This window comes from Schistocerca serialis, chromosome 1, assembly GCF_023864345.2.
Source record: "Schistocerca serialis cubense isolate TAMUIC-IGC-003099 chromosome 1, iqSchSeri2.2, whole genome shotgun sequence".
Lineage (NCBI taxonomy): Eukaryota > Metazoa > Arthropoda > Insecta > Orthoptera > Acrididae > Schistocerca > Schistocerca serialis.
In genome coordinates, this window is record NC_064638.1 from 1,141,430,980 (window position 1) to 1,141,457,314 (window position 26,335).

Below are 26,335 nucleotides of genomic sequence, written 5' to 3' on the forward strand. Positions count from 1 at the left end.
AGACATGACTAAGCTCACATGAACACTCTTTTATTAACTTTGTTGATATGTTATCATAACCACTAGAATGCTTTGATTTCAAGGACTTTATGATGGATTCTATTTCTTTGGGTGAAGTAAGTGTCAATTCAATTTTACTGAGATTGCTCGTGTGCACTGGTCTCAGATATTCCATTGCATTATTTACTGAACCTGGCAACCTCATGCTATCAGTAACAGAGACAAAATACTTGTTTAAAGTATGGCATGGGAAATTTGTTTGCGGACTATGTCTGGGGGATAGGGCCTGTTTGTGAAGATCATTGGTGGTGGAGGGGGGGGGGGGGGTTGGTTCACACTTTAGGCACCATTTAAAGAACAGGATGTAGGACAATGTTTTAGCCATAGGGAGGGATACTTTTCTGAACTAGTGCAGAAAGATGGGGCATGGTTCTGCTGTGGCAGGGATGGGGTTGGGGAAACAGTAAATGACATAGGAAATGGGCAAATGAAGGCATAAGGTGGTTGTGAGTGGAGATGGAGAACAGACTTGTCTTGTTTGTCACTTTCTAGTCCCTGCATGCTCCATCAGACAGCACTCCTGTCTGTCCCTCCCCCTCCCCTCACCCAGTACCTTTCTACCCCTTCCCCTTACTTGCCCTACTCCAGACTGCTACTTTCACTCAATGCTACAGTTGCAGTCTGGCTAGAGTGACTGAAGATAGCAGTCATATGTGCATGAGGTGTGTCTGCTTGTGTAACTGTGTATCAGCTGAGATATTTCACTGTGTGATTTTCACATCTTTGGCTACCAGAAGAATGACATGCGTGGACACCAGTTTCAGTCAGATGAGGAACTGCAAGAGTGCATGCAGTTATGGATCCATCAGTGGCTGACCACATTCTATGAAACAGGAATTGAATGTCTCATCTCTCAGTGGGATGAATGTCTTAACACAAGTGAAGATTACTTTTGAATGGAACCATTCCATAGACCCATTGTACCAGATGCTCATCTTTTTATTTACCTGCGCCTCCTATATTTGCGTGCGAATAGGACTGAATAAAACATAGTTCCAACGTGAAATTAAACAATGGAAACTCCAGGTTGGAATATAGGTAAAGGATAGACTGCTAATCACAACAAAGATGACCCACTGACTTGCGGACAGGCACAAAAAAAAAACACTGTTACACATTATAGCTTTTGGCCAAAGTCTTTTTCAGCAGAGAAAACACACATTCACACAAGCAAGCACACTTAATGCACACATGCTGCCAATGATAGCTCTGAGCAGTTGGTATCAGTCATGTGTGCATGAGGTGTGCTTACTTGGGTGAATGTGTGTGTTTTCTTTGCTGAAGAAAACATTGGCCAAAGGATATAATGTATAGCAGTCTTTTTGCTGTGACTCTAACTCAAGGGGTCATCTTTACGGTGAGTGTAGCAATCTATCCATTCCCTAATTTAGTTCAAAGTTGCTAGTGACTATTTTGCTTACATAGTCTCCTAAAAACAGTAAATATGGACAGTGTCTAGTAACATAGACTGATAAAGATAACATAGTACCTGCATAAAGCAGTGTTTAGATGTCATGTGTAATGGAGTTGCACCATTCACATCCATGGAATTAACATCAGCTCCAGCACTGAGTAGAATTTCTATGAGCTGAAACAAGAGAATTATATTATGAGTTGTTCTAAATTGCAAGTAGTAAGTATTATTACTACAAAGTTTACAACAAAATTTAGATTTACTACCACAAACTTTAATAAATACAAATAAGCATATGTATGTGCAATCACATAGTTCACAGAATACAAATGGAAGGCAATAAACAACAGCTTGTAATTTACGTGACTGACTTCTGTTTTTCAAGTCTTGCAATGGGCTTTGAAATTAAAATAATGTTTTCTTATAGTAATGAAAAGTGACAGTTAAGAAGCATTTAGTCAGAAGTGTCCCCATCGGTCATCAATATCAGCCTGTAATACACAATTCTGTTACCATCAGTCTGGTGAAAATTCAGAACAGGCATGTTTTGTTGAATACGAGAGTTGTCCACACCATGCATCAGGGGCACTCCATGAATCAGGGGCTAAATGAATAGGTCAATAAAGTGAGATGGAAAGAGTGTAGAAAACTAGACATGTTACAGTTCTCAATGCAGCTGAGCATTACTCATCAGATACATTGCTGGCTGACAGTCAATCTGCACTATTTGAAAATAACTACACCAGTATTTTTCATGTTGCAAGAAGAACTGGAATAAGTATAAATACTTCTGTACGCTTTTTACAATTAGTCCCATGTTTTCTGAGAAGTACAGACACACTATGGTGGATGTGGGACCTATTTAAAAAAAAAATGGCTCTGAGCACTATGGGACTTAACGTCTGAGGTCATCAGTCCCCTAGAACTTAGAACTAATTAAACCTAACTAACCTAAGGACATCACACACATCCATGCTCAAAGCAGGATTTGAACCTGCGACCATAGGAGTCGCGCGGTTCCGGACTGAAGCGCCAAGAACCGTTCGGCCACTGCGGCTGGTGGACCTATTTCACTGTGGCACATAATTCCAGGCAATGAACTGATAATGAGTGTCGGGATATTAATGCTAAAGCTGCTTATCTCAGACACTGTTTTGCCAGACAATCTTTGTGATACTATACTGCTGGCCATCAAATTTTCAACAGCAGGAACATTAGTCAATATTGAAATTTTACTTTTTGTGCATACATAATATAGTATGAAGAAAATATTATTAAATGTGTAGTTGATTTGGAGGTATACAGCATGCAAAATGTAATACTCAGGTGCAAACATTTAATTCATTATGGTTGTGGAAACTGTGATGGGAAGATTTCCAGAAATCTCCATCTACATCCATACTCCGCAAGCCACCAGACGGTGTGTGACGGAGGGTACCTTGAGTACCTCTATCGGTTCTCCCTTCTATTCCAGTCTCATATTGTTCGTGGAAAGAAGGATTGTTGGTATGCTTCTGTGTCAGCTCTATCTCTCTGATTTTTTCCTCATGGTCTCTTCGCGAGATATACGTAGGAGGGAGCAATATATTGCTTGACTCTTCGGTGAAGGTATGTTCTCGAAACTTCAACAAAAGCCCGTACCAAGCTACTGAGTGTCTCTCCTGCAGAGGCTTCCACTGGAGTTTATCTATCATCTCCGTAACGCTTTCACAATTACTAAATGAAGTGCGCTGCTCTCTGTTTGATCTTCTCTATCTCTTCTATCAACCCTATCTGGTACGGATCCGATACTGCTGAGCAGTATTCAAGCAGTAGGCAAACAAGCATACTGTAACTTACTTCCTTTGTTTTCGGATCGCATTTCCTTAGGATTCTTCCAATGAGTCTCAGTCTGGCATCTGCTTTACCAACGATCAACTTTATATGATCATTCCATTTTAAATTACTCCTAATGCGTACTCCCAGATAATTTATGGAAGTAACTGCATCCAGTTGCCAACCTGCTATATTGTAGCTAAATGATAAGGGATCTATCTTTCTATGTATTCGCAGCACATTACACTTGTCTACATTGAGATTCAATTGCCATTCCCTGCACCATCCGTCAATTCGCTGCAGATCCTCCTACATTTCAGTACAATTTTCCAATGTTACAACCTCTCGATATACCGCAGCATCATCTGCAAAAAGCCTCAGTGAACTTCCGATGTCATTCACAAGGTCATTTATGTATATTGTGAATAGCAACGGTCCTAAGACCCTCCCCTGAGGCACACCTGAAATCCCTCTTACTTTGGAAGACTTCTCTCCACTGAGAATGACATCCAGTTGATTTTTGGGATGCTTCAACTTTTATCTTATGACAATGACTTTTGTTACCTAGCAATTCATCACACAGTTCATAGTTTTTAGTGGATGTAACATTATGAGGGTTTTTGTGTGGCTGTTGTAAGACAGGAAAAAATGTAAGGTGCAAGCACTGGTGTGGCGAGGTATCTGGAATTATTTATATCAGAAGGTCAACTTGTGTGTATTTGTGTGTGCGTGTGGTGGGTGGGGTTATTGGTGTGTGTGTGTGTGTGTGTGTGTGTGTGTGTGTGTGTCTAGGGCCTCCAGTTGGATAGACTGGTCACCTGGTACAAGCTGACAACACTTCAGCAACTTGATTGTTGTGTGTCGATGAGGACAAAAGGATGGTGAAGACAACACAACACCCAGTTCCCAAATGGAAAAAAACTTTAGCCTGGCTGGGAATCAAACTGGACACTTCGTATGGCATTCCGCCATGCTGACCACTCAGTTATGGATGTGGACCTAAGGTCAACTTAAAGACTGTGTAATCAACATAACTGGAAAACATAAACCATATTTTCAAAATTGATTTGTGCACCAGGATTAAAACTAAGAATGCAATTAAATTTAAGTAATTCCTGGTGCAAGCTGCACATTCACTGTTGACTGGTTTCATTTTTTCTGTCTTGCCACAGCTACACAATGATGTACACAATGCCACAAACAATCACTAAAAACTGAGTATGATCTGATGACAAGTTTGTAGGTGACCTGAAACCAGTCACTGTAAAATGAAAACTGAGCCATCACAAAAGGCAACTCTTCGTGGTCATTTCTGAAAACCTCTATCATATAGTGTTACCACCTATGACAGCACAAGTGGCTCTAACCTGTCTGAGGACCAAGTCAAAATGAGCTTGGCTGGCAGATAGAGTTAAGTCATTTCATGGTACTTCAACTCTATGCCGGAGTTCATTGTTCACAATGGCTAGCAAGTGATCTAATGCCAGTCTCTCAGCAAACCATGACTAGACATTTTCAGTGGATGAAACATCTGGAGGACAGGTTGTACAGTGCAATAGCTGAACATCCCCTGTATTGAGGTAGACCAGGACAGCATGGGCAACATGTAGTCTTGCATTATCTTGTTAAAAAATAATGTTTTGACAACCTCGAAGAGAGGGCACAGCCACAGCCACAACAAATCAGAAATGTAAAGGCAGATGTTCAAATTACTAGCTATGAGAATGAGATGAAATTTTGTTGTGTATCCAATGGCACCCATGCCATCAACTTAGTTTCCGGGTCAAATGGTGATGACAAATGCAGTCTGGTAAAGTTTGTTCTCCTCTGAACCTCCACACATGGGTATGACCATTGTGGTGCTGCACACCAAACCAGACTTCTAGTGTTGTCACTAGGCACACCATTGCTGATATGCCTCTCTCTGCCACTGCATGAGCTGAAGCTGCAACAATGGCTGCCATGCTGTTAGTCGGCAGTGCTTCAGATGTCATCACACTGTTGGTGAAGATACTTGTCTTGCTGCAACCAAGCCCACTTCCTGACTCTAGGGACATGACCTGTCTTTAAAAACCTGCATGGGCAACTGAAGAATGCACCTGTCCTCTCAGGCACTAGTTATGTGCCTGCTCGAGTATGTAGTACACTTAATACCTATTTAACATTTGTTGCATCCCATCATCATGGTGTTGCTGTTTTAATGGCAAGCTGTGTACTTTACAGGAATCTGCTTCTGCATTAAGTCTATGACTGAGTGTAATATATCACAAGTTAATAAACTGTTGAAATGAAATGAAATGATATGATCTTATGGCATCGGTGGCCGGGAGAGTGCACCTGTGGAAATTTGGCCACTGTACTGAATCCCTTTCCAGTTGATGCTACATAGGGTGACTTGTACATCAAACATAATGAAATGATGATGAGGATAACACAACACAGAGACTGTGAAAGGAGAAAATCTCTGACCCAACTGTGTGCCGATCCCATACCTGCTCCATGACAGGCAGACATGCTGTCCACTCAGCCAAGGGGGCAGACAAAAAGCTATTAATCTCATACCTTACAGTTTCCTGTCTTTGCTGCACAATGAAGTGGTGTTATGCCATTATGATCTTTAAGATTCACATTGGCTCCAGCTTGTAGAAGCCTTTCAGCGAACTTTGGAACATCCTGCAACAGACCATTCCTATATTATTCATTGTCAGAGTCATGTGAAAAAAGAATGTGAAAAGAATTGTGGGACACTACAATTACAATAAATGAATTAATTTGATTATAGTACCATCCAAGGCATTCTGTCAGCTGCAGACTTTTTCACATTTTGCCAAGCTATTAACTCCAGTAAAATAAATTTCATGGGCGTAAATGAAGTATTTCATCACATTTCAAGCACAATAAAACTGGAGTCTCTTAATCCCCGTGTTCTCTGAAAAGACATGCCAGGTTTGTAAAGGGGCTGTCCATATGTGTTCTGCCTACAGATCATTATTTGATTATAAGGCTTGGTGGTAGCATTCTACATTGAACAAGAACATCAGCCGCAATGAAGAGAGTATCAGGTCAATGAAAATCCAAACAGTGTCATTCAGCACCCATCCCATCTTCCTTAGTTAACAGAGTAGTATAATGCATCTGACAAGGACATATGCAACCAACAAAAATGAAGAAGGATTGGCCCTCTTTCATCACTTTCGTATAATTAGCTTCATGTTCCATGAACCTTTTTTATGATTAATTGCAATGATGTGGATGAATCATTTTATGGTTTTATTACACATTCATTTGTAAATATGGCTACATGTCAGCCATTTACAAGGTTTTTTACCTTCCTGATGTAATTAGTATATCACATATACCACCTTTTACGTATTATGCAAATAAAAATTCTTCCTTGGAATAGGAATCACTGAGGGAAACTTCATTCGTGTTTCTCAAATTTAAATTTGCTATCTGCCAGGTATCATATATCATGGGGTAGGTGATAAACATTTTGGTGGCACCAATGTGCATCCCTTTCTTGGCTAAAGTTAACCTTGATACTGAGTAACATCAACCATTTCTCCTGGTGTTGCAACTGTATACATAATTCTTCCTGTAATATGTTATTTACAACAAACATCATATACTGTGAAGCAATAGTCCTTAAACAGATGTCTACGAGGCGATCAGGAGTGAGTAACACATATTATTCTTAAAGCACCTTTTCGAGCAATGAAAACTTTATTTCTTAACGATGAGTCCCAAAGGGCATTATTGAATGAAAGTAGCACAAGTGTGTAATTTATTTCATTGACCAAATTTTCTATTGGTGCTTGGCAGAACATGATAATAATATTAAAAAGGGAAAAACTTCCTATTTTTTGCAGAGCATTAGGAACTGTTTCCCTTTTTAACATTGTAATTTATTCATTTGTCCCTCATTAAGATTTGCAATGACTTGTAGTGCAACTGTTGCTGAACAGAAGTGTTTCGGAAGTTCAACAGCGTATTTTTACATTTTAAATTCTCATCAATAGAGACATCTCAAAATTGCTAAGTTTCCACCCTAGCTGTTTTAAATGAATTTATATACAGTTTGAGAAGTTTGCAGACTCACCAGCAGATGTCAGCAATACAGTAATGAGGTTTCCACTTAATAACAGGTTGTCCTTTATGAGAACACATGACCCATCAGTGCTCTGGGTAGAGATCTGTGGTGCAGACATCTCTTTAACTACTTCATGAGGTCTTGATGAAAGTCATCTGTCATCAAGGCAATGTGCACCCATGCATGCAAGTGTCACTGTCATGGCAAAAATAAATGAACTAAGATACAAATTGTTGTCACATCCACCTTATTTGCCTGATTTGACTCCATGAGACTTTCATCTCTTCCCTGATCTCAAAACTGTTACTTCAGTGGATGGGGAGCTCTTCAAATGGAAAACTGACAGCTTAAGTTGACACATATTATACAGTCCTGGAGGAACCTAATTTTCAAGATGAGATCAAGGCACTGGAACATTGCTAGACCAAATGCATTGGTGTACAGTATGACTACATTGAAAAATAAAAAGTTTTCACTGAGGTGAGTTTTCCCTTTCTATTTCATCCAAGAACTTTTCAAATTACCTGTACCCTCATAATTTCTTCATTTTAGTGAAACATTCATTCTTTACAAATTATCCCCTAAATGTATGCAGTTCTTTTACAGTTTATGTCACTTTACAACAAAATGCCTAAAATTTTAGGCTGTTTATCAGCAAGGCAAGTGTATGTTCTGTAAATTCCTTCTTCTTGAGTGTTTAATAATACCATTTTTTCATTCACTATTAGTTTGTTGTACATGAGACCAACTATATACATTGCTCAAAGTTTCTGTTATACACTTTTCACGAGGTTTGTATATGTCAAAACTAGTTAAGATATTTGTGATACATGCAGACTGAACAGGAAACTGGCTATACTCATTTCATATCTAGGCATTAACATAGAATACTGATGAGGTGGGCTTGAAATATTTTCATTTATAGTGCACTTTTCTTTCTATGTCAAGCTCATCTTTCCACTGATTGCCTGTGGACTTTTAGTCTATAATTTGCAATAGTGGAAGTGCAGTAAAATATGAAGTGGTGGGCATGTTAATTAATAAACACTTACACATAGCATTTGTTATTTCTGGGCAATTTATTCCCCCAAAATATATAACCCTTGATAATGCCAAATGCTAATCACCAACATATTCTTGAAACACATATGCCACTGATAATAATGGTTCACAGCTTATTTACAAATCAGTGTATGATTCAAACATCAAGACATAATTTTGTTCATCCACCATTGATATTACTATTATAACATAGTTATCTTGAGAATTCTAATAGTATTTCCATGCAGTACACTTCACTTATCAACATAGTCCAAGTTCCCAACTGACTCCAACTGTAGCTCCACTGAAATTCCTCCACAAATACTGGCTATTTACAGTGTCACCCTGTGGTGGGAATTTGAGATTACATCTTAATTAATCAATAAGTTTTGTATTACAGGCCATTAAACTATTGATTTCTCAGAATCATGAACAATTGGTCTACAAAGTTAGCTAAGTTGTTGGTTCTTATGTTTCAATTTTGATGGAAGTATTTTTATTTGGTAACGATATTGTGATTTCTTCAAATCCTGATATCTTCTGAATCAATGACACCACAGTGTTTTGGGTTGGATGCAGTATGTATGCAATAATAAGAATGTAAAACCCTTTACCAAATGTTGATAAATTCTTGTACCCTTATGGTGCAGTCATGTTTTTATATTTGTGGGATCAAGATAATGAAGAGAGTCTGTAGCATGTTAAATGGTTGGGTTAAACATGCTTCATTGCAGGTTCTAGTACAGATGCTATAGTACATCATTATTAATGAATTAGTAGTCAGTATAGTGCCTATTTTAATTAGCATTTTCACAAAATTGCAACTGAATCATCTGTTTCCACTGATTTGGATAGAAATCAGCCAGTTGTTGGTTATGCTAAAGACACCTGCTCCGAGAAGTTCATTCATTTACATGTTTTGATAAATTACATCAAAAGCCTTGGATATGGTAGGCATGTCCCAGTAATACTTACTCCATTGTCCAACTTAACAATTTAACAAATGGCAGTGTCAGCTGAGAAACTTATTTTGAAACCATGTTGTGCTGTGAACAGGAATTGATATTTAACTGAGAACTCTGACAACCTATTAGAGAAAGTATTTTCTTGTGTGTTTTGGAATGCAAAAAGTATTGCAATAAGTATATAATTGGTTCCATTCCTCTGGGGAAGTTCCTGTTGTAAAAGAACTTTCAAACAAATGGAAAGTGTCTGGTCAATAAAGTAATCACTCCTCCTAGTAATGTATTATTTTACACTGTTAATTTTTAGCAGAATATTTTGAGTTAAAATTTGTAACCCTGTAAAATATTTCTTGAACATTACTGGAAGAATAAAGAGAGAAGCTGGTTTTGATGTTTGAAGTTTCTAGTAACATATGGCTTGATATTATTTGAGTATTTCATTCCACTAACTAAATGTTCATATGTGTAAATATGTATTAAAATGTCAATAATTCCTTCTTGATTAGTTTTATTTCTCCATTAGGATCCAACTGCAAGTTCCAATTTTTATGAACTATCATTGTCTTGTGGCAACGGCCTTGCTGCAGTGGATACACTGGTTTCCGTGAGATCACCGAAGTTAAGCACAGTGCCACCTGCTGTTGCCGTTTTTCGGGGTGCACTCAGCCTCATGATGCCAACCGAGGAGCTATTCGACCAAATAGTAGCGGGTTCAGTCAAGAATACCATCATAACGGCTGGGAGAGCAGTGTGCTGACCCCACACCCCTCTTATCCGCATCCTCCACTGAGGGTCCCCCCACCCCCCTCATTGTCTTTCAGTGGGCATAGGCATACACATTTGGATGTCTGTGCGGTTGAGTGTGTGTGTGTGTGAGATAATGTGTTTACTTTTGCTAGAAAAAGAGCAAATTTTCGAAAGCTGGTGTCAATACTGTTTCTTGTTATATGTTTCTGTGTTCCATGTATTGGTCTACTTATAGATGAGTGGCTGTCCATCTCTAATTTTATGTATTTCTCCATCCTGGAAATTCCATTATTGTTACACACTGTCTGTTTTCTGTTTTATTATATTCGATACAGATTTCACCTTGTAATTGGCAGTTCTGATATAGTTATTTAATGTTTTATTTACCTCTTTTACAACATATCTGAAGTATAGTTTTTAACTTAAATTCAGAAGATGCATCTTTCAGTTCAGTTAAAATAAATATAAATATTTAGTCTTATGGGTGCTAGAGCTTTTCAAACCACAGATCACTTATTTTGGGAAACTTGGAGAACTGTCCAGCTTTTGCAGAAACAACAAGCAATGTGGAGGAAAATAAGTTTTGAGAAACAGAGTGATACCTGCCCTCTACCACTTTCCTACCTTTCATCTGATTTATTACCATGACGACATCAGATGTCCACGGTAAATGATAACAGCAAAACATTTGCAGGATAATTATTTATTGAAATCCTTGACCACTGTTTCAGAGTATCTAAATATACCTTCATCAGAAGCAAAAATACACTAAAATCACATCCTGCAGTGGAGGTGCATAAAACAATCATGCCAAACGCGCCGTCAGTTGCTGCTTCAGCCATATTTAAAATTTTGAAACATCAGATGTGCTTATGACATTGATAAAAGAACTAGGGGCACAAATTTTGAAAAGTACTCTATCCTTTTCAATGAAATATTGTATTTAAAAGGCAATGAATAAGATAACATAGTGGGTTCAACTTCCATGAATACTCTTTCTCATCAAAGGCTCCAACAAATGATAAAAGGTTGTATACATTCCCAAGTCTGTCATTATGAAAGTAGCTGAAGACCCATCTAGAGGATTAAACCCAGTACTAACCTAACAAATGAAAATGCTTATGACCCCTGAAAGTGGGCATCTACAAGCAGCATGAGGAACAGAAGTGGTAAGATTGAACTATGTAAAATAAAATCATCATAACTTTGGAATGGTTTGCATTAGAGTGTTCAAACTGCATGGTTGGCTAAGGGGTATGATGAGAGTTAGTGTGCACATGTATGGTCTGGTTTAGTTACGAAGTCCACTTTCATTTTGATGGGTTTGCCAATAAGCAAAATCGGTGCTTTTGGGGGACGGAGAATCTGCATTTCGTGATCAAGAAGTCTCTTCACACTGAACAGGTGACTGTGTGGAGCGCAATGTGCAGTCATAGAATAATCAATGTGATATTCCTTGATGGCACAGTGACTACCAAACAGTACATGAAGGTTTTGGAAGATGATTTTGTCCCCATTATCCAAAGTGACTCTGATTTCAACAAAAAGTGGTTAATACACAATGGAGCTCAGCCCTATCGAAGCAGGAGAGTGTTCGATGTCATGGAGAAGCACTTTGGGGACCACATTCTGGCTCTGGGGTACCTAGAGGCCACTGGCATGACCCTCGATTGCCCAACATATTTTCCACATCTGAACATGCACAACACCTTTTTGTGGGGCTGTATTAAAGACAAGGTGTACAGAAATAGCCTCCACACCATTGCTGAGTGGAAAAAAGCCATTCAGGAGGTCATCGACATAATTGAGTTCCAAAACATCAGCAGGTCATGCAGAATTTTCCTATTTGTCTGTGCCACATCATCACCAATGAGGGCAGGCATAATCTAAATCCGAATATGTGTAGCAATGTATCCATGTTGAATAAAGTGTGTGTACACCATAGTTTTTAACTAATTTATGTTTGTTTCATATAGTTCAATAATTGTCACCCTGTAGTTTGAAAGTGTGTGGCTTGTAGTTTTAGGACAGCCATGGGAAAATGGAAATGACATTGAATGAATAATGGATAAATGATCGAAATTCATATTCAAAAGACAGGAGTACACAAAAATTAACTCTGACAGTGTATAAAAAATTTTAGAGATGGAACTGAAGAATCAAAATTTGGCAAGGACACAGGGGGACTCATCTGAACTTTATGAGGAACACAGCCAGGCTGAATTTTCTAAATCAGAGTAAATGTATCAATTAAGAATGGACAGCTGGGTTTAATGATACTTTATAGTGATGATTCGTTATGGATGGGACTGCAGATTGAAATAAAAGAAGAGGCTGCTTCAGAAAGGAAAAGCCAAAAAAGTGTGAGAGGTTCGTGCCAACAGTTTGGGGAAAGTTGATGTTGTTGTGGTCTTCAGTCCTGAGACTGGTTTAGATTAGATTAGATTAGATTAATACTAGTTCCATGGATCATGAATACGATATTTCGTAATGATGTGGAATGAGTCAAATTTTCCAATACATGACATAATTAAGTTAATTTAACAACATACTTAAGTTAATATAACAACTTTTTTTATTTTTTGTGTTTTTTATTTTTTTTATTTTTTTAATAATTTTTTTTGTTTTTTTTTTTCTTAATTTATATCTAAAAATTCCTCTATGGAATAGAAGGAGTTGTCATTCAGAAATTCTTCTAATTTCTTCTTAAATACTTGTTGGTTATCTGTCAGACTTTTGATACTATTTGGTAAGTGACCAAAGACTTTAGTGGCAGTATAATTCACCCCTTTCTGTGCCAAAGTTAGATTTAATCTTGAATAGTGAAGTTCATCCTTTCTCCTAGTATTGTAGTTATGCACACTGCTATTACTTTTGAATTGGGTTTGGTTGTTAATAACAAATTTCATAAGAGAGTATATATACTGAGAAGCTACTGTGAATATCCCTAGACCCTTAAATAAATGTCTGCAGGATGATCTTGGGTGGATACCAGCTATTATTCTGATTACATGCTTTCGTGCAATAAATACTTTATTCCTCAGTGATGAATTAGCCCAAAATATGATGCCATATGAAAGCAATGAGTGAAAAGAGGCATAGTAAGCTATTTTACTAAGATGTTTATCACCAAAATTTGCAATGACCCTTATTGCATAAGTAGCTGAACTCAAACGTTTCAGCAGATCATCAATGTGTTTCTTCCAATTTAATCTCTCATCAATGGACACACCTAAAAATTTGGAATATTCTACCTTAGCTATATGCTTCTGATTAAGGTCTATATTTATTAATGGCATCATACCATTCACTGTACTGAACTGTATGTACTGTGTCTTATCAAAATTCAGTGAGAGTCCATTTACAAGGAACCACTTAGTAATTTTCTGAAAGACAGTATTCACAATTTCATCAGTTAATTCTTGTTTGTCAGGTGTGATTACTATACTTGTATCATCAGCAAAGAGAACTAACTTTGCCTCTTCATGAATACAGAATGGCAAGTCATTAATATATATTAAGAACAACAAAGGACCCAAGACTGACCCATGTGGAACCCCATTCTTGATAGTTCCCCAGTTTGAGAAATGTGCTAATCTTTGCATATTATGAGAACTGCTTATTTCAACTTTCTGCACTCTTCCAGTTAGGTACGAATTAAACCATTTGTGCACTGTCCCACTCATGCCGCAATACTTGAGCTTGTCTAGCAAAATTTCATGATCTACACAATCAAAAGCCTTTGAGAGATCACAAAAAATCCCAATGGGTGGTGTTCGGTTATTCAGATCATTCAAAATTTGATTGGTGAAAGCATATATGGCATTTTCTGTTGAAAAACCTTTCTGGAAACCAAACTGACATTTTTTTAGTACTTCATTTTTACAGAAATGTGAAGCTACTCTTGAATACATTACTTTCTCAAAAATTTTGGATAAAGCTGTTAGAAGGGAGATTGGACAGTAATTGTTGACATCAGATCCATCCCCCTTTTAATGCAAAGGTATAAGAATAGCATATTTCAGTCTATCAGGGAAAATGCCCTGTTCCAGAGAGCTATTACACAGGTGGCTGAGAATCTTACTTATCTGTTGAGAACAAGCTGGAAATGCCATCAATTCCATGTGCGTTTTTGCTTTTAAGCAAGTTTATTATTTTTCTAATTTCAGAGGGAGAAGTGGGTGAGATTTCAATTGTATCAAATTGCATAGGTATGGCCTCTTCCATTAACAGCCTAGCATCTTCTAATGACCACCAGGATCCTACTATATCCACAACATTTAGAAAATGATTATTAAAAATATTTTCAACTTCTGACTTTTTGTTCGTAAAGTTTTCGTTCAATTTGATGATAATACTGTCTTCCTGTGCTCTTGGTTGACCTGTTTCTCTTTTAATAATATTCCAAATTGTTTTAATTTTATTATCAGAGTTGCTGATTTCAGACATGATACACATACTTCTGAATTTTTTAATAACTTTTCTTAATATAACACAGTAGTTTTTATAACGTTTGATAGTTTCTGGGTCACTACTCTTTCTTGCTGTCAGGTACATTTCCCTTTTCTGGTTACAAGATATTTTTATACCCTTAGTAAGCCATGGTTTTTTACAATGTTTCTTACGAGTATATTTAACTATTTTCTTCGGGAAGCAGTTTTCAAATGCATTTACAAAAATGTCATGAAATAAATTATATTTTAAATTGACATCAGGTTCATGGTACACCTCATCCCAGTCTAACTGTTGTAGGCTTTCCCTGAAATTTGCAATTGTTAAATCGTTGACGGAACGTACTACTTTGGAGGACTGTTTAGTATTGCTGAATGGAGCTATGTCATATATTGTACCTAGCTGTGCACCATGATCAGAAAGACCATTCTCAACAGGCTGAGCATTTATCTGGTTAAACTTATCTTGGTCTATAAAGAAGTTATCTATCAGTGAGCTGGTATCCTTTACCACCCGAGTAGGAAAATCAATAACGGGTGTCAAATTGAAAGAACCGAGTAATACTTCAAGGTCATTTTTCCTATTAACCTCTTTCAGAGAATCTACATTGAAGTCCCCACAAATAATAATTTGCTTCCCCCTGTCTGACAGATAGCACAACAAGGAGTCCAAATTTTTCAGAAATAGATGAAAATTTCCTGATGGGGACCTATATACAGTTACAATTATAAATGTGCCTTTATTTAATTTAAGCTCACAGGCACATGCTTCTATATGTTTCTCTACACAAAACTTTTTTGTTTCTATACTTTTTGCACAATGATAACTTTTGACATATATGGCAACTCCTCCTTTCTCCATATTTTCTCTCATTACATGTGCAGAGAGCTTATAACCACTTACATTTACCTTATCCATATCAGTACAATGTGATGCTCAGACAGGCATAGTATATCTATTTCATTCTCAGCTTCTAAATCTTCTAAACAAACCAGAAGCTCATCTACTTTATTCTTTAAACTCCCAATATTTTGATGAAATATACTTACATTATTTTTAATTATACTTTTATGAGAACCTTTCCTTATTCAAACATTTGCAGTACTCTCCTGTCTGAGTTTCTCATTGTGCTTAGGCCTAGTTCCTATACCAGTGTTCACACGGTGCTCAGACAGGCAGATTATGTCAACTGGGTTGGGTGACTTTAATTCATCAATGTAATTACCTAGGACTGAGATACAGCTTGGTGGAGATAAAATTTCTGGTGATTGGTGAAAATTTATAATTGACTGCTGTGATTGGTGATCCAATGTGCTAGAATTGTGCTCTTTAATTTCTTTCCTAAACTCAAGATTTGTTTCAATCCTGACCTCTAGTGGAACTTGACATCTTTCTGTCTTACCTATCCTAAAAAAGGTGCTGCTCCAACACCTGTAACCACTGGTATTTTACCTTTCATGGCAGTGCCTCCCCCCTTTAAATTTCCTGCTATTACCCCAGCCAGTTTCCCCTTCCCTTTTCTGTTGAGATGTAGGCTGTGTCTGGTATAGTCCCACCTACTGAGAGAATCAACAGGAACCACACCAATATGAGCCCTCACACCCGACCCAAGCAGCCGTTCCAACTCCAAATTAACTCCCCCAACAGAAGAGTTCAAATGAGGCCGGTCATGGCGTCTCAGGACAGATACAAATTCAACATTGGTGTGTCTTGATGCCGACGCAATCTTTACCAGGTCATACCCTATACTGTACCCAGGATCTCTGTCGATGCTGTTCCCTGGCCCTCCCACAATAACCACGGTGTCTTCCCTGGTAAATCCTTTACAGAGTGAACCTAAATCCTCTGTCACGTGATCCAGACTAGCACTTGGTTTGAAAAAATTTGTGACCTGGTATTCTGGTCCTAATTCCTCCTGCAGAAGGTGGCCTACACCTCTGGCATGAGAACTGCCTAACAACAAAACTTTCTTTCTTTTCGATTACTTTCCTACATTCTTTTTCAATTTCCTCTTGAAAGTTTGTTGTGTCCTGTCTACACCTACCTCTGCTTGAGGCTCATCAGTTTCTAACTGAAGCAATAGGTCAAACTTATTTTTGACATTCACCACAAAACTGTCAGACTTAGTTCTAGGCCTGTTCCTTCTGTTACTCGTTGCCACTTCCCACCTCTCTTTGCCCTTCTCCCTCCTTAACCTGTCCAGATCTTCCCTAGCCTGATCTAGCTCAGCCTGAAGGGCAGCAATTTTCCCCTCCTGTTCCACTATCTTCCTATCTCTGCTGCAAATCCTACATAACCACTGATGAGCCTGATCCACTTTCCTGACACCCACGCCACTGCATTCCCCCCGGTAAACAAACTACTGCATCCATCACACCAAACCCCGGAACTAACAATTCTATGGCAAGTCAGGCACTTCTCACTCATGGCAAAAATAATACTTTAGCTAGAATAAAGCAATTAAATTATCGAAAATCAAACAAGACGTTACAAGAATTAAGCCTATTCACAAATGTATATAAGCAAGTTTCTGATATAAAGTTACGCTGTTTTCCTGAAATCTGTATTAAAACAATGAAGTTATATGCTATTTACGATAGTTTACTTATTTGTTACTGAGAAACTAGTTAAATTACCGTGAAACAAGAAACAAACACGTTTACAAAATTTAAGCCTATGCGTGACTTCGCAAAGTTACGATCTTTTCGTGTTTTCTGAAAAAATACGTAAAGAAAAGTCAAACCTTTAACGGCAAGACTCAACCATACACTAATGCACGTATTTAATTCATTGTTGACGTTAAACTAAATTATATTCCTGTCTAAATCACTTAACTTCCTGGAAATAGTTTCTGGCATCACTTACTCGGCGGCCATCTTGGAACAGCATATGATGCAGCTCTCCATGCTACCCTATCCTGTGCAAGCTTCTTCATCTCCCAGTACCTACTGCAACCTACATCCTTCTGAATCTGCTTGGTGTATTCATCTCTTGGTCTCCCTCTACGATTTTTACCCTCCATGCTGCCCTCCAATACTAAATTGGTGATCCCTCGATGCCTCAGAACATGTCCTACCAACCGATCCCTTCTTCTAGTCAAGTTGTGCCACAAACTTCTTTTTTCCCCAATCCTATTCAATACCTTTTGGTTAGTTATGTGATCTACCCATCTGATGTTCAGCATTCTTCTGTAGCATCACATTTCGAAAGCTTCTATTCTCTTCTTGACTAAACTATTTATCGTCCATGTTTCACTTCCATACATGGCTACACTCCATACAAGTACTTTAACAAAAGAATTCCTGACATTTAAATCTATAGTCAATGTTAACAAATTTCTCTTCTTCAGAAACACTTTCCTTGCCATTGCCAGTCTACATTTTATATCCTCTCTACTAAGACCATCATCAGTTATTTTGCTCCCCAAATAGCAAAACTCCATTACTACTTTAAGTGTCTCATTTCCTAATCTAATTCCCTCAGCATCACCCGACTTAATTCGACTACATTCCATTATCCTCGTTTCGCTTTTGTTGATGTTCATCTTATATCCTCCTTTCAAGACACTGTCCATTCCATTCAACTGCTCTTCCAAGTCTTTTGCTGTCTCTGACATAATTACAATGTCATCAGCGAACCTCAAAATTTTTATTTCTTCTCCATGGATTTTAATACCAACTCTGAATTTTTCTTTTGTTTGTTTTACTGCTTGCTCAATATACAGATTGAATAATATCGGGGAGAGGCTACAACCCTGTCTCACTTCCTTCCAAACCACTGCTTCCCTTTAATGCCCCTCGACTCTTATAACTGCCATCTGGTTTCTGTACAAATTGTAAATAGCCTTTCGCTCCCTGTATTTTACCCCTGCCACCTTTAGAATTTGAAAGAGAGTATTCCAGTCAACATTGTCAAAAGCTTTCTCTAAGTCTACAAATGCTAGAAATGTAGGTTTGCCTTTCCTTAATCTTTCTTTTAAGATAAGTTGTAAGGTCAGTACTGCCTCACATGTTCCAATATTTCTACGGAATCCAAACTGATCTTCCCTGAGGTCAGCTTCCACCACTTTTTCCATTCGTCTGTAAGGAATTCATGTTAGTATTTTGCAGCTGTGACTTATTAAACTGATAGTTCGGTAATTTTCACATCTGTCGACACCTGCTTTCTTTGGGATTGGAATTACCATATTCTTCTTGAAGTCTGAGGGTATTTCGCCTGTCTCTTACATCTTGCTCACCAGATGGTAGAGTTTTGTCAGGACTGGCTCTCCCAAGGCCGTCAGTAGTTCTAATGGTATGTTGTCTACTCCCGGGGCCTTGTTTCGACTCAGGTCTTTCAGTGCTCTGTCAAACTCTTCACGCAGTATTGTATCTCCCATTTCATCTTCATCTACATCCTCTTCCATTTCCATAATATTGTCCTCAAGTATGTCACCCTTGTATAGACCCTCTATATACTCCTTCCACCTTTCTGCTTTCCCTTCTTTGCTTAGAACTGGGTTTCCATCTGAGCTCTTGATATTCATACAAGTGGTTCTCTTTTCTCCAAAGGTCTCTTTAATTTTCCTGTAGGCAGTATCTATCTTACCCCTAGTGAGATAAGCCTCTACATCCTTACATTTGTCCTCTAGCCACCCCTGCTCAGCCATTTTGCACTTCCTGTTGATCTCATTTTTGAGACGTTTGTATTCCTTTTTGCCTGCTCCATTTACTGCATTTTTACATTTTCTCCTTTCATCAATTAAATTCAATATTTTTTCTGTTACCCAAGGATTTCTACTAGCCCTCATTTTTTTACCTACTTGATCCTCTGCTGCCTTCACTACTTCATCCCTCAGAGCTACCCATTCTTCTTCTACTGTATTTCTTCCCCCCACTCCTGTCAATTGTTCCCTTTATTTTACAGCTGCCATTGCTGACTTTAGCCCATAACAAGAGGTACTCATCAGCATTTAACTTCTTCTTCCTTCTCGTAGTCAAAACAAATGGCGTGCTTGGAACAAGAGTACCATAAGGCTGTTTAGCCAACGGTCCTGTAGCCTCAGAAATACTCCAAGTCTTCCAAGCCAAAATGTTTGCATCTGGAAATGCTTCAAGGCCACCATAACCTGCTTGATTGCCCCATACAGCAAGTGTCAGCCAGGTACTGCCTCCAAACACTGTTTGTACATCACAGGTAAAGTTTAGATGGAGTCCACGGAAAACATTTTGACCTCCAATCAATTGCTGTTTATTAAACTGCCCAGCCAAGTCAATACCAATCGCCTTCAACCTGCGTTACACAGGTACACTGTGCCGCCAGTGACGACGGTAACCACGTCGCAGAGGCATTGCTGTGGCACACTTTATTGTCTATAATAAATCATACAATCACCATTGATCTTTATTTTACAGTTGCCATTGCCGACTTTAGCCCATAAAAAGAGGTACTCATCAGCATTTAACTTCTTCTTTCTTCTCGTAGTCGAAACAAATGGCATGCTTGGAACAAGAGTACCATAAGGCTGTTTAGCCAACAATCCTGTAGTCTCAGCTATACTCCATACTCCCTGAAACTCTGTACAACCTCTGGTTTAGTCAGTTTATCCAGGTCCCATGTCCTTAAATTCCCACCTTTTTGCAGTTTCTTCAGTTTTAATCTACAGGTCATAACCAATAGATTGTGGTCAGAGTCCACATCTGCCCCTGGAAATGTCTTACAATTTAAAACCTGGTTCCCAAATCTCTGTCTTACCATTATATGATCTATCTGATACCTTCTAGTATCTCCAGGATTCTTCCATGTATACAACCTTCTTTCATGATTCTTGAACCAAGTATTAACTATGATTAAGTTATGTGGGGAAAGTTATGATTGACAATAACACTGATTTCTTCCCCACCTTTGTGATATCAGGTAAATTTTATTTCAGTAGATTTGTATTAGCTCTGTTCTCAAGTTATCTTCTATTTCATGTGAAATTTAATTGATTGTGACAAATCAGCAGCATACTCCTCTGTGATGTGGACCTGTACAGTGCTGACAATCATTTTAGCCAATGGTCAATGATCGTGAGAAGATGGGGTCCATATTGTCAAAAGCTTTGTTATGATGTATTACAATAATTAAAATCAAACACTTTATGACTGAGCCTGCAATTAATATAATAAAAATATTGAACATCTATTAAGAACTGATTGATGGCATGTATCGTCCTTTCACAATGACTATGTTTGTATTGAAAACTGCAAGAGAGCAATTTATAAACACATCAGATGGCCAATACAATTTGATCTGAGAAGTTTTATTAGCAAAGAAATGCAAGGGAATTACATGGTTTTTTTTAAATTTCAAGAATATTAAATAATTATGTTCTGGAACCCGAAAGCTTTGGAATTAATTAAAATGAATGTACTAAATATAATTCATGCAGTATTATTTACAGACATTGCTAAACTTTGAGAATATAATGTTTAATGCTAGGCATCTGTGTTCTGGTAGATTCTGACAGAAAGTAAATAATTTGGGGGTAAAGATAACAACTCAATAAATATGGGGATGGATGGTTGATGATTCAGAGAAAGGCAGCAATGGTACATGATAGAAATGTGGGTGTTTCCCCTTCCTCTGTTCTCTCACCTCCCACCAATCAACTCCTCCATGTCACTGTCATCTAGCACTACACGGACTTACAAGCCCTGATGCCTTTGTGTTCAATTCCTGTGCCATGCACCTGCTGTCTCTCCCTCTCACAACACCAGTTTTTTCGAGCTACACATCTACATCATCAATTCCTGTAATCTTCCTGGTTTTAATCTCCCCTGACTCCATGCCCAACATTCACCTCCACCCACCCAAGGACCCTAACCTCACTCATTCTGCACCCACATCCTATTCCTCAGTTTCCCCTTCCTTTTTTCTGTCACCTCTTCCAATCCGCTTCTCCATGTCATCCCCATCAGGCACTGCACAAATTCACTGGTGCCAGTGCCCCTGTGTCAAATTCTTATCCCTTGCACCAGCTTCCTATCCCTCCCCCAATTCCTATTTCACAGCCCTGCTGTTTCATTCTGAACCATCAGCTACCCTTCAACAACCCACTCTTTCACTCACCACCTTCCTCCAACTGACACAACCCCTCATCCCAGTCAAGCTGGAGAACTGCAGTCCTGACATTGTGTGTTGTAGCTGTGTTGATGTGTGTGTATGTTTTATGAGCCTCTTGACAGTTCAGTGTCTTACGATTTGGCAAGTTGTTACCTTTATTCCAAGTTTGGTTATACAACTGAAAATAATTAACCTTGTTCTCAACTCATCAGCTGAACTTGGATATTTATGAAAAGATTACTTTGAAGCTAAAAAGAGAGCTAATATTTTCTTATAAGAATAATGGAAAATAAACTCTCTTATGAAACATTTCCAGAGATGTGGTGGTTCATTGACCTTCCTTGAAGTGCAGGGCCCATTAATCAATAAACACTGCATTAAGCACCAACACCAAAAAGAGGAATGCTGCATCATGTCTGGCTAGTACAGGACACCAATGAAGAGAGCAGGAGAAAAAGAAAAATCATCCATCAAGGACAAATCAAGATGTCAGTGGATCCTGAGGAAATTCTTGCAGCCACAGGAATTCTCCAGGTCCTGAATTAATGTAGGTTTTCAGTGGATTCTGAAGAAATCTCCAGGAAATTTGCAGATCCTGGATTAATGCACAGGTCAGCAGACATTGTCAATTCAGGAACTGAATTGCAACTCTATGTGGATTGGATACTCACCTACATGTGTGGATAAAAATCATATTTTCTTTACTGATTACGATCTTGAACTCATTATTTAGTCATCTTCAGATATAAAATCACAGAAGATTTCATATAAGAAGTGAACCGCAAAAAATACATTCAGTACTTGAATCTCCATTATGCGATATGTAACATCATTAGGCCCTACACATCATCACTTTTTTTTATAGCTAAGTCACCATATTTAAATTTAAAAAAAATTCTATAGGCATAACAGGGAAATATTAAAATGTGACACAATAAAAAATGCAAGAAATGTGGTGAGTAATATGAAATACCTTACCTAAGATGAAACTTTAGTTGGTAATGTAAATCGACAATGTTAATCACTGATCAAATATTGCTACAGTGCCTATTTTGCAAAATATATGTACAAATGAGCACCAGCAATGATACTTGCAATGTCCATGGGTGGATGAATGAATCTAACATTCATATCTTGGGCAAGTAAGTGTCTGTGTGACAGCTGTGTAGCGCCATGGCTACATGAAAACTGCCAACCAGATAATGCTACCATCCAACTAATTTAATACAGGAAGGGAAAAAAGCATAAAGTGAAGGTTTCATGAGGAATGTTGGATGTTTTATAATCATTATTATTATTATTTATTTGTAAAAACTTTATTTTATCAAATGCCTACTCTGTTTTATCCTTCAATGTACAAAAAGTATTGCATAACAGGTACTTTTTAGCTGCCTTTTTAAATAAGTGTATTTTTGCAATTTCTTTCATCTCTTTTGGTAATTTATTTTACAGTTTTATTCCTTGGTAGAAAATGTTGTTTTGAGGTTTATGTTTATTTTTTCTTGGTAAATGTAAGTTGAGTTTATCTCTTGTTGCATGGTCATGAACAGAGCTGTTTGTGCAGTAATTACCAATGTTATATTTGATGTGTACAGCTGACTGGAGCAGTTAAAATCCCTAGTGTTTTGAAGAGATCTTTACAATGACTAGTTTTTTGGGTATTATTATTATGGCTCTTTTCTGGAGCTTGAAAATTGTGTTCATATTTTGTGTGTTTGTTCCCCAAAAAAGAATGCCATAGCTAATAATTGAGTGTAGATATGAATAATATGTAACTAAAAGACACTGTATATTACACACTGATGATAGGATTCTAAGGGCATAACATGCTGATGACATTCTATTTGCAAGTACCTTTGTGCGTTCACACCACTTCAACTGCGAATCAATATTCATTCCTGGAAATTTTGCTTTTGTTACACACTCTATAGAGGTGCATCTACATTTAATTTAACATAGTCATTTTTCCTCTTCAAACTGAAATTCATGGCATTAGTTTTCTTTATTTTCAATGTCACTTTATCGCTCATTGACCAACCACAAACTTCCGTGAGGGTTTCATTTTCTTTCTTGGCAAGGAGTTCTCTTGTTTTCTCAGTGACTATAATATTGCTGTTACCAGCAAAGAGAATTATTTTCACCATGAGCAACACTACTGGGAAAGTCATTGATGCATACCAGGAACAGTATTGGTCATAATATGCTACCTTGCAGAACCTCTATATTGATGTATTTTGATTCTGATAAGTGTTTTACTAAACATTTAGATCTATTTGAAGTATGTGTTATCTCTACTCTTTGTACCCTATCTGTTAGGTATGATCTAAACCAGTCATTAGCTACCCCTCTTATTCCTAATACCTCTAATTTATTTAATAGGATCTTGTGGTTGACTGTTTCAAATGCCTTAGGAAGATCCAAAAATATGCCTGTCACAATCATTTTTATCAAGAGCATGAAGTACAACTTTCATGAATTCTATTATGATTGACTCCATATTTTGCCAAACTGTGATCTGCTTAAAAGATTGTATTTATTCAGGTAATTCATTAATCTGTCTTTCATAATTGCTTGTATTATTTTTGAGAATGATGACAGCAGGGAAATGGGCCAGTAATTTTCCATGTCTTCTGCATTACCTTTCTTAAGCAAAGGTACAACTCTTGCCTGTTTTAACTGCTCTGGAAATGTCCCTGATGTGAAGGATTCATTTATTATATTTGTTAAGGGGTCTTGTATAATCCCTATGCATTATTTCAGTACACATATTGGTACTTCATCTCAGCCTATTGACTTTTTATTTTTTAGTCTTTAACTTCATTCTCTGCGGTTGGAACTAACATCATTGTATTTAGTGCAACATTATTTGCAGATGTTATATTTGTTTTGGGGAATTGTTGCTGTAACTTCTCAGCAATATTTGAAAAATGCTCATTTATGTTGTGGTTCATTTATTACCTTATCCCCCTCCATTAGCAGTATGTTATTCTGCATTTGTTTGCCTCTCCCCATTTCCTTTTTTATAACATCCCAAAATGTTTTGCCTTTGTTCTCTGCATTATATATTATTTTGTCATTGAATGTCTTTTTTTCAGCAATCAGCAGCTTCCTATAGATCTTTTTGTATCTATGATAGAAATTTAAGAATTCTGGATCATTGTGGACCTTTTTCATGGAACTGAGGTGTTTAAGTGTTTGGGAGGACTTCTTAATACCTGCTTTTATCCATCTGTTTTTGTGATAAGTTGATACAGAGATGCTTACTTTTGGAAATGCCTTTTCAAAATTCAATTTAAACAATGTGGAGAATTTAGAGAATTTCATATTCAGATTGGTTTGCTTATACACTACATCCCAGCTTTGTTTTTCTAGCTCTTTTGAAAAATCTTTTATTCTGATTTCTGATAGATGTAGTTTGTAGGCTTGTAGTTCAGGGAATGATTCAATGCCTGATTTTATTGTTGTTATTTGACAGAGATGATCTGATAGTCCAAGATCTTTTACAGCTATTTCACATTTTTCCCTGTCCATATTTGTGGCCACATGGTCAATTACTGATGCAGTCATTGTGGTAACCCTTGTTGCACTATTGACCAATAGGGACATGTCAAAACTTTGAAGGATGTTTATGAAAGTGCTGCTGGACTCATTTATGATATTAGTGTTGATGTTAATGTCCCCACACAGAATTATGCTGACCTTTGTACTTGAGACTTTATCTAGAACTTCCGTTAATTTATTGAAAAAAGTGTCCACATTGCCACTGGGAGATCTATACACACATAAAATGACTAATTTCTTGGTGATATCAAGCCCTATTAATTCAATAGCTGATATTTCAAAGTGTTTGACTTCATTTACTGTACTGAGGTCATGTCTTGATTTGAACTGTGTTCCTTTTCTGATATAAATGCATGATCGTCTACCCCTTGAAGTAGTTCTGCAGTAAGAGTTTGCCTTTTCATACAATGACAATACTACATGTTGGATTTGTGTGTCTCTACACCAGTGCTCAGTAATACAAACTCCTGTGCAGTTCAAAGATTGGAGCTCAACTTCTAATAGTTGTATTTTATTTTTTATTGACTGCATGTTTTGATGGAGGATTGTTAAGTTTGTGGAATGCCCCATGTTACTCTTTCCAATGGTTTGTTTTTCTTTGTGACATCTGGTATATGTGATATTTGAAGTGTTAAAATCTGTTCAAAAATGGTTCAAATGGCTCTGAGCACTATGGGACTTAACTTCTGAGGTCATCAGTCCCCTAGAACGTAGAACTACTTAAACCTAACTAACCTGCCTGAGGCAGGATTCGAACCTGCGACCATAGTGGTCACGCATTTCCAGACTGTAGCACCTAGAACCACTTGGCCACTCCGGCCAGCTAAAACTCTGTCTTGTGAGGGACTGTTTGAGTATTTTTTAAACTGCTGGAGATACTCTTTAGGCAGGGGAACCTGTTGTCTGGATTTATTCTAAGAAAGACCTACTTTTCCTACCTATGACAAAAGGTATTTGACCATGAGTGGCCAGAGATCCACCCCCTATACTTTTATGAATCAGCTGTACCAATCTTCCCTTCCCAGTCCTGCTTAGGTGTAGGCCATGCCTAGTGAAACCCCATCAACTGATAGTCCCGATGGGCACCAGAGAAACATGAGCAAA

At 37.7% G+C, this 26,335-nt stretch overlaps 1 protein-coding gene across 1 annotated transcript in view; it reads right to left on the bottom strand.

Moving 5' to 3' along the window:
* The window catches only part of LOC126417476 (serine/threonine-protein phosphatase 6 regulatory ankyrin repeat subunit A-like), a 408,260-nt gene that overhangs the window by 75,487 nt on the left and 306,438 nt on the right, over positions 1–26,335 (bottom strand). The window contains exons 16-17 of the mRNA XM_050085121.1: positions 5,852–5,962; positions 1,550–1,648 (exon numbers count right to left, since the gene is read on the bottom strand). Of these exons, the coding sequence (XP_049941078.1) occupies positions 1,550–1,648; positions 5,852–5,962 (210 nt within the window). The remainder of the gene's footprint in view (positions 1–1,549; positions 1,649–5,851; positions 5,963–26,335) is intronic.